Here is a 9593-nt window from a genome sequence, read left to right as displayed (position 1 = left end):
CTGGTTGATGTGGCTCGGGAAGGGGAAGTTTGGGGTCCCCTACTGGAGCTGCTGCCCCAGCAACCCGATACCGGATAAGCGGGTGAAGATGGATGGATGGATGATGTATGGTCTAACATTCCAGAAATGTCTCGCAATCCAGACCATCAGCAGATTCACAACAATTTCATTCATGAGACATATCTCACCCCTGTGAAAATGCATCACATGAAGGCAGTAGCAGTTTTTTGGCACTCAAAGCGGATCTTGTCCAGGTTGTAATTTAATGTAGAACCGCCACTGCATGAAGGTAATTAACAGTAGTTTATGCACTTTCTGCCCACTAAAAGCCCAAGGTACATATTTTGACATGATCTGGGATTGCTCTCCTGTTGGCCAGTTACAGAAACAATATTGCATCCAAAATATCTGCCTTGATTAAAATGTCCCATGGCATTAAATTTCACTTCATTAGTTTTCTTTTTACATTAATATGTGTTCCCCCAGCCTGCCTACGGCCCCTCAGTGGCTAGAAATGGCGATAGATACCATCCTTCAATCCTTACTTCTTTCTGTGCATGTGTTTGGTCCTGTATGTCTTATGTCCGTTTCTCTGTCATGTCTTTTGTTTGTGTGTTTGTGTCTTTCTGTTTTTGTATGTCTTATGAGTAAGCTGCAGATTCCATTCCTACGGTTGTGTTTTTAATAGGTCTCTCCCCTCATCGTCTTTCCTCTGTGTTTTTTTGGTCTGTGTATTGTTTGTTAAATTGTATAATAAAAAATATTTGATTACAATGAAAAAGAGTGTAAGATTTAAGCACAGCAGAATTAACAAGCTAGCTAACTTAGTACTTTGTAGTCAAGTACAAGTATGATTGACAATCAAAAAAAGATTGAAATGGTCAATTACCTGTCATGAAATGTGTAGTATTTCATCTGTGAAAAGAAGCACAAGTCACAAAGGAAACACACGGAATTACATTTAATCAGCTAAGTGTGTAACTGTGACTTTCAATGATTTCCCTCACACCAAGCTTGGTGAAAAACTCAAAAGCAGCCCTGAGTCGCTTTTTGGCTGATTCCATAGGAGTTCCTTCATTCCAGGGCCGGTGGAGGGTCGGAGACCCAAAAGGATCAGCTCCTAAAAAAGATAACAATTCGAAGAAAGTCTCATTAAATTAAAAATGTTTTTGTGTGCTAAAAAGATGTAAAAAACTATAATAGCACAAACCACAATAGAACAACCGTGTTCATGTGTGTTTACAAGAGCCTATTCGTTAGGTAATGCTTGGACCTCATTAGACACCACCCAGCCTCCGCACACAGACTGTTTGATGACTGATGATGACTAATATCAGTGTTGGGTAGTTACAGTACCAGTGCCACAGAAGGTGTGCCAGTAGCAGACTGAAAACCTCAGCCAGTCAGCCATCTTCCTCCCCATCAGCACCTGCACAGACAAACACAGGTATCCAGCATGTATCATAATGGACATCATCCTAGTGTATGTGTGTGTATTTGTGTGTGTGTGTGTGTAAAACTACGGTGGCCCTAAAGTTCAAACCAATGCAGCAAATTCCACTGGGATTTGTTGTTACATTGTGGGACTTGCTGCTGTGTTGTGGGATTTGTTGTTACATTGTGGGACTTGCTGCTGTGTTGTGGGATTTGTTGTTACATTGTGGGACTTGCTGCTGTGTTGTGGGATTTGTTGTCACATTGTGGGATTTGCTGCTGTGTTGTGGGATTTGTTGTTGCGTTGTGGGATTTGTTGTTGCGTTGTGGGATTTGCTGTCGTGTTGTGGGATTTGCTGCTGTAGTTTGCATTCAGGGCCACTGTATAAAACCCCTACCTCTTCTGCATTGTAGTGTTTGAAGCACATGACATCTCCAGGCCCAGCACTCGGTAAGTATGGGATCTTCGGAATGCCTGTGCACCATAAATGTTGTTCAATTCAATGAAACAGACATTAATTTCCTTTTGTTATGTGACAGAGGAATACATATCAGTGAAAGTGATTTGGGTAAAGAGTATCAAAAAAGTATTTTTCACACATTTAAGATTGTGGGACACTTGAAATAGTAGCCTACAAAACCAATTCATTGCCTACTGCAGTGATTCCAAACCAGGGTAGGGGTAGCCTACTTGTACCCCAGGGGTACTTCTGAAGGGTACAAGGAAAGATTGTAGAGTGAGAAACCCAACTAATTTGAAAAAAATATCCATTATGATTTCATTAAAATAATGTATACACATAAATGCTAACATTAAGTCAACGGTTACACCTAAACACATAACGTGTTGCAGTTATGTGAAAGAGTCTGTAAAACGTTCTAGAAAGTAAAATAAAATAAATAGCAATAAATAGCAAAAACTAATGACTTAACTGTTCGAATAATTATCTAAAAGTAGCCTATAGTGAATAAATGGTTGATACATTCGGCTTCACTACGAGTATAGCCTACACTATAGAACCTTGCTGACCAAACCAGTATGAAAAATGAACTTTTATATAACTAATACTGTTATACATTTGGAACATACACTGGGAATCGACGAAGGGGATTTGTGGTGTACCACTGGTCTCCTGCACTGTCACAGACGGAGTAGCTAACGTTACAGAGTAACGGTGACATTTGCTCCACAGCCAGGCTAACTCTAAATGATGTGGACTCACAGACTGTACGTATATTAACGGCCAATGTGTGAACTGTACTTCTGCATTACAAATTAAGGCACCCATTGTTCACGAGTCGCTGCAGTGAAATACGTGCATTACGGACACTTTATGTCCACAACATACACAGAGGGAAACACGGCAGACATTACTAACAGAAATAATAAGATTTACCCGAGAAGAATTCCTCCTGTGTTGCCATTTCTGGTTTAAAACTTCTACGGTTCTTCAAGCTTGTTACGACGTCCTTCGTCCAAAAGCAGTGTGCAGTTCCCTGCTTAACCACAAGGTGTCCCTATATCACTTTTAAAGTCGAGTCTCAAATATAGCCACGTTCAAGTGCGCGGTGGTTTATGGGATGAGTAGTTCCTTCGTTCGATAATGAAAAGATGTCCACAGTCGTGTACCTTTGACTTTTTTATTGGATTTTCTGTTTGTTTTTTCACTCGAAATTGTATGTTGTATGTTTATGAGTCACGTGGTAGCTGGTTAGCCTAAGGCATGGTCTAAAACCCTTTATATACGGATTTTTCCAGACGTCAGTGGGAGAAATGAATGGGAAACTTCTTTCTGGAACCCAAGGTCTCACGGAGGAGGGGCGGGACTGTTGACCTCTATTACGTTTACACACACACACACGCACACACACACACACACACACACACACACACACACACACACGCAAAATAAAGCACACTTTTTGTGTTTCCAATACTTTTTTTATGGAATTTTGTAATGCAAGTATGAAATTAATTAATTCTTGCATACCTTGCGTTTAATTTAAAAACGTTTTTCTCTACCTCTGTGTGCTGTAAATGACAACGTGTTTTAGATAATGATTTATTTATAATTGCAATTCATTTGCAAAATAAACCTGAAATTCCATTAGACACTCAATTATGCCTGAGGCCTACATCCTGTAGTTGTAACTCATACTCTACATACAGTGGCTTGAATAAGTTTACACACCTGTGCTAAAGTTGATTAAAAAGAGGAATAAAAAAAAACATATTTTCGAAATTGATCTTAATGCCTGAATTCAAAACATTTAAGAAAATCCATCCTGTTAAGGACACCAGTTTTCTATTTATTGTAAATAAATAAATGTTATCTGTTAAAATACAGGGGGTGTAAGTATACTCACCCCTATATTCAATTCCCATAGAGGCAGGCATATTTTTATTATTAAAGGCCAGTTATTTCATGGATCCAGGATACTATGCATCCTGATAAAGTTCCCTTGGCCTTTGGAATTAAATACCCCCCCCCCCCCCCCCCCAATTTAACATAGGATTGTGTATACTTATGCCACCTGTATTTTAAGGGAGAACATTTATATAAATTACAATACATTATTCATCCACAAAGAAAATTGGTGTTCTTAAAAGGTTGGATTTTCCAAAATTCTTTGAATTAAGGCATTAAGATCAATTTCCAAAAGAGGTTTTTGTATTCCTCTTTTTAATCAACTGTAGCACGGGTGTGTAAAATTATTCAAGCCATTGTACCTCTGTTATGTAAGGTGTAGCCTGTTTTAGTTATACTGTCTCAACACTTAAAATGTATTGAAAAAAGTAGTCACAAGTCCGTGTTAAAGTAAAAAAATAAACTTACAGCGTTCTGTTTTTATGCACCACATAGACTTCCATTAGACCTGAGGTTTGCTCCAACTCTGTTGGCTTAAGGCTTGAGACTTTTCCAACTTTTTTCAAGACTATTTTTTGGGAATTCTTGGCCTTTATTTGACAGGACAGGTTAAGACAGGAAAGGGAAGAGAGAGGGAATGACATGCAGCAAAAGGCCGCAGGTCGGAATGGAACCTACGGCCGCTGTGGTAAGGACTGAGCCTCTGTACATGGGGCTCACGCTCAACCAAATGAACTACCTGGGGCAACCCAAGATTTGTCCATCTTTATCTCTACAGCAGCACCTCTACATTCTCCACAGTGAGGACAATATATTTTCACTACTGCTATATCAACTTCTGTGCACTCTCCTCTCATGGCCTTTGTGCTAAGACAAAAGTGAAGTAATGAGCCATAAAATGATAAATCACTACCTCATGATACAATGAGTGTCATAAGTCACTTGCAAACAATACCATCTGATGCATGTTCAATACAGTATGTTTATTTCAATTACAATGGCGCTTTTATAAAATATCTGATGCACAAACATCAACAGAACTGTAGAAATGATAACAGGATATCATACACACACAACCCATAAATACACATGAACACACTTTAGAAAAGTCCACATTCGCCTTTCGTGCCTTTGGTCTGGAACGTATGCCAGGTGGAAACAACAAACATTTGCAGAAGAAAAGTTCTCTGTGCACCATTGAAGCCCTATCATGTTTCATATCAGTGCAGAATATACAGTGCACACATGACGCCCATTATGAAAGAATGTTGCATTGTTTAGGGATTTATAACCCTGTGTAATCCCGTTGGTTGGTCTATTTTCATAATGCTACAGTTTTTGCATAAGATAAAGATTGTATGGAAGGCAAAAAAAAAATACATCCAAGCACCAGGCACTGTAGAGTGAGGCACTTGAGCACCTAAAACCTCTGGTTTGGCATCATGAATTTTGGCACATGAAGGTGGCGTTGCACTTTGAACTGCGCATGTATGTGTGTGTGAGAGAGAGAGAGAGAGAGATAACAAAAGCCCTATCCAGGCACTGCCAACGTCACTGGGCGAGTTACATTCATTCTCCTCATAGTTACACTTCCACCATATAAAGTACATACACTTGTAATTTGAAGAGCGATTTTTGAGATGCAAGTCTGCACTTGATTTCGACGATATTACTGAACCACTAACAGGGCTTCCAGTCTGTCGAGTCGTGAAAAAGTGCTCCATTTTTTAATCCATCTTTATTGTTTTCCCACCATGCAGCACTTGCACTCTCTTGGTTTCCTTGGGCTACATGAGAGTAGAAGAGTGATCCTGGGCCGGGCTGATGAGAAGGGGAGCTGCTATGATGCGGAGGAGTCTGGCTGGTCGAACTCCTTCTTCTTCTTCTTTTTCTTCTTCTTCTTCTTCTTCCCGCTGCAGGGCTTGCAGACGCAGCACAGGATGCAGGGCGAGGCCAGCAGGAGGAGCGGAGACGTCACCAGCACGATGATGCTGACCCCCACCAGGATACCCACCACCTGAAGAACAACAACACAGCAACATCCTTACAGCTGCACTACTCAATATTTTATATGAACACTGGATGAAATAATTCCAATGATTATGTGTAATGTGACAGAGGTTGCTCTTAGTGAAGAATTATCATCCAACTCTTCAGCTCCCTTCACCTCCACGGAGCATCTTTAGCATCTTTCAGCCCAATGCTTCCATTTTTATGGCCACCAACTGAATGTACCGATTCCAATGGGAGTGGATGTGAACACAGATTATGGCCGATACATTTGCCCCATAGTCCCCAAAGTAAATATTGGACTCATTTGTCAGAAACCACAAATCCCCTAATCACTGACACCAAAATGGCATAAGGAACAAACTCTCGCGAGATCCGGCAAAACAGATAAGCTAACGTCACCTAACATTCACGGAAACTAATTTTCCTAATGCGAAATATGGCTTTTAACTGTGTAAACATCTAAAGTTGGCAAAATGTAATATTAAGAAATTGTACAAATATAACTTTTCATCCATCCACACAATGTGGATCGTGGTGGACACTTTCAAATGGGGCCAAGCCTATTTGGGAGACAGGAAGTGTGTACCATTTAATCCTATTGGTGCCCCTTAAAATGCCTTATCATTAGTTATAGACAATCTTGTTGTATATAGACAATGTTTTCAAAGTTAGGTACGGAAGAACTTGATTTGCTGGACTGGTGTCTGCGAGCCTTATCGTCCTACATCAGTGTCCAACTGGCTGAGAGTGTGCTGTTATAGCAGCCTTTTAAAAGCCAGGGTTCGGGTGTCCACATACTTTTAGCCATGTTGTGTATACACTGTAGTAAGCATAATCCTATATCACATTATTTCAAATCTAAGAAAAAAAAATGTATGTCACCCCTGCACTGTTTGCACATACAGTAGCTAAGAAAGAGCTACATTGACAGAGGCATTTGTGGCAAGCAGATTTTAAAACCTAAAGAACCAGCTAGGCAAGGGTGTAACCAACTTTGTCATGACTTGTTTTGCAAGGAAACCACTGTGGTTGTTGTACTTCAACTCTCCAGATACTTAGCAATGCAGGCGCACCAAGACACAATCAGTAGGTTGACTGTAAACTTGATACTAATCATGTGATAATGGCATCTTGCGCAGGGCAAGTGGAAAGAAACTAGGTCTGGCAGGCAATTATTTCCTTAAAACGTCTTTACAGGGTAGGAATTTGAGATCAACGATGGGATTAGTTCAGCTTAATGTCTGACTAATAGGGCACACTGGGGGAAAACAAACCACTTACAACAAGCTAACGCAGACTTATGGGTCTTGAAAATGAAAGTTGAGAGTTGAGTTAAGCACTGTTTTCAGCTTTTGTTTAAATTTTCATTAACGTGGGCAAGAAACGAGCCAGAATGAAAACTTTACTGTGCGTGGGTTCCTGCAATGTCCTCAGTGGAGAGTATTCCATCAGTGACTGATTGACAGTGCAGCTGGGATGGAGTCCAAAATCTATAACGTCCAATCCCGGTAGCGTGATGGCACAGTTTTATTAAAATCAAACGCGTGCACGGAATAACTGACCACTCACAGATGATTGGCTCCGCGGGCTAATACATTCAGACAATGACAGTGTCCACACAACCCAGAAATGAATACTGTCTGCTGAGTGACCTCACCTGCGTTCTGTTCCACATAACCGAGGCCCTGGAGTGTCCCAGCTTGTTTCTGCATGGCCCCTTATCATAATGCCTCAGGAAGATATCACCCTGCAATTACAAAACACTTACGTAAAGACAAGAAATCTGCTATCCAGCAAGGGCATTCATACAGAAACAGAAAAGAGGCTTGGCAATAAAACCCAGAGGGCTATGCAGTATAGATGTTTTTCAGCTCGTGTTAAAAACCATGCATCCCATGTGTGAGTAAGTAAGCAGGGGATACTTACATCTAGATTCTGCAGACAGTACCAGCAGAAGGTGTGTTTGCAGCTCTTACACAACATCTGTGCACAGCCCTGGTTCCTTTCAATGTAGACACCACACATTGGACACTGCTTGATGGACGTATCAGAGTCGCTGTGTATCCGGAAAAAGACACAGAAGAGAGATCAGGCATGCAGTTAGCCCGGCACATTGGAGTATGAAGCCATGAAGGCCTCCAGAGTGTGAATTCTTCATTTAGCAGCTGAGTTAAGGGTCAGTGCTCAGTTTGAGCTGGGTTAATTATTTTGGGATTCAAGGCTATGAGGGAAGTATGAGAGAAGTACAATACAGGGCCACTGAAAACCCTGAAGTCATGTTTGAAGGTTTTAACAACCCAAGGATTTGCAACAAACTGCACAAGGCTTTTTTTTTTTTTTTTAATTCTTTTTAGATTTTTGTTTGACCACCAACCAGGACAACAAACCTGTGAACACAATTCATCATCTTTTAAAGCTGTTACGGCTAACTGGATAGCACATTAGCATTCATTTGAAATCATGTTTTTGGCCATTTGATGAATGTAAGTCCAATAATAACTCTTCTTTTAGTTCTGATTTGGTCTCCACTTCCTGAGGGTGGTGCATCCCTGCTACAGTGCTAACTCTGTTCGCCTGTGATGGCCGGAAAACACCAGCAAGATTTGACTAAAACCGACAAGATGGGGGCCATAAACCAAAGGAAACTGCAGTCAGGTGATTACATTACAGATAGTGTTTTCAGTCAGTGAGCTCTGGTGTTGTGATCATGGAAAAGCAATCAGTCAGTGAGTGCTTTGTAGCGGGGATTAAGTAATGTCAATGTAAATTTTCCTGTGCCAGCGCCAGTAAAACATAGTACCAGAAAAATTGTGTGTTATGAGAAATATAAAGTAAAAAGGTAATTTATGGATTAATGTGAAAAATCCTAGCCTACCTATTCTGTGTCGACTGGAGAGAAAAAAGTAAGCGGACTGATATGTCACTCATTGCTGATGGATTAAGAGAAATTAACAATCCCCGGACTAATCAAATGAAAACTAAAATGTCATTTCAATATGATTGTCAGGCTAGTGTAGAGAGAGCTTCAAAACAAACTATTAGAATGTACCACAGCTTGAGAACCAGTGAATTAGATAGTGATGTAAGTAGATCAAATATATGCAATTAGGGCTGCAACTAACAATTGTTTTCCCAGTCGATTAATCTGTTGATTATTTTCTTAATTAATTAATCAGTTGTTTGTCTATAAAATGTTGATCGGTGTTTTCCAAAGTCCAAGATGAAATCCTCAAATGTCTTGTTTTCTAATTTAAAGATATTCCATTTACTGTCACAGAGGAGCAAAGAAGCTAGAAAAAAATCACATTTGAGAATCTGGAATAAGAGATTTCTTTCTTTTTTCAACAAAAACGCACTCAAACCAATTAATCGATTATCAAAATAGTTGGCAATTAATTTGATAGTTGACAACTAATCGATAAATAAATTAATCTTTGCAGCTCTAGATTAACCCTTGTGTTGTCCTCGGGTCAAATTTAACCCAAAAAAAGTGTCTTTCCACCAAGATTTCAGAAAAATAACGCGGATTGTTCCACACGACCAGTAAATCATCAATGGTCAGCCCGCTGCTTTCTTTAAATTTGGATGTTTTGTTCAATTTTATAGCATTTATAAAACTCTTTTTATGAAAGACCATTGAAAAAAGTATCTAAAATGTTCAAAAATAAACACAAAAAGGCACACAAAAAAATGACAAAAACATCAAGGGGGAAAGCAACAAAGGTTTTGAAAAATAAATAAAAAAGGTTTAAATTTTGACCCAGAAAAACAAAAAGT

The 9593-nt window shown here is 39.7% G+C and overlaps 2 protein-coding genes across 3 annotated transcripts in view; both read right to left on the bottom strand.

Moving 5' to 3' along the window:
• LOC116690670 (xylose isomerase) overlaps positions 1–3267 on the bottom strand; it is an 11520-nt gene extending 8253 nt beyond the window's left edge. The window contains exons 1-5 of the mRNA XM_032517772.1: positions 2832–3267; positions 1833–1909; positions 1357–1429; positions 1008–1120; positions 890–915 (exon numbers count right to left, since the gene is read on the bottom strand). Of these exons, the coding sequence (XP_032373663.1) occupies positions 890–915; positions 1008–1120; positions 1357–1429; positions 1833–1909; positions 2832–2859 (317 nt within the window). The 5' untranslated portion in view covers positions 2860–3267. The remainder of the gene's footprint in view (positions 1–889; positions 916–1007; positions 1121–1356; positions 1430–1832; positions 1910–2831) is intronic.
• A 1498-nt stretch (positions 3268–4765) lies between these two features.
• The window catches only part of rnf144b (ring finger protein 144B), a 20489-nt gene continuing 15661 nt past the window's right edge, over positions 4766–9593 (bottom strand). For both annotated transcript variants that reach the window (XM_032517775.1, XM_032517773.1), the window contains exons 6-8: positions 7743–7872; positions 7474–7563; positions 4766–5820 (exon numbers count right to left, since the gene is read on the bottom strand). In XM_032517775.1, the coding sequence (XP_032373666.1) occupies positions 5644–5820; positions 7474–7563; positions 7743–7872 (397 nt within the window). In that variant the 3' untranslated portion in view covers positions 4766–5643. The remainder of the gene's footprint in view (positions 5821–7473; positions 7564–7742; positions 7873–9593) is intronic.

Source organism: Etheostoma spectabile, chromosome 6, assembly GCF_008692095.1.
Source record: "Etheostoma spectabile isolate EspeVRDwgs_2016 chromosome 6, UIUC_Espe_1.0, whole genome shotgun sequence".
NCBI classification, from domain to species: Eukaryota; Metazoa; Chordata; class Actinopteri; order Perciformes; family Percidae; genus Etheostoma; species Etheostoma spectabile.
This window is presented reverse-complemented; position numbering and strand designations above follow the sequence as displayed.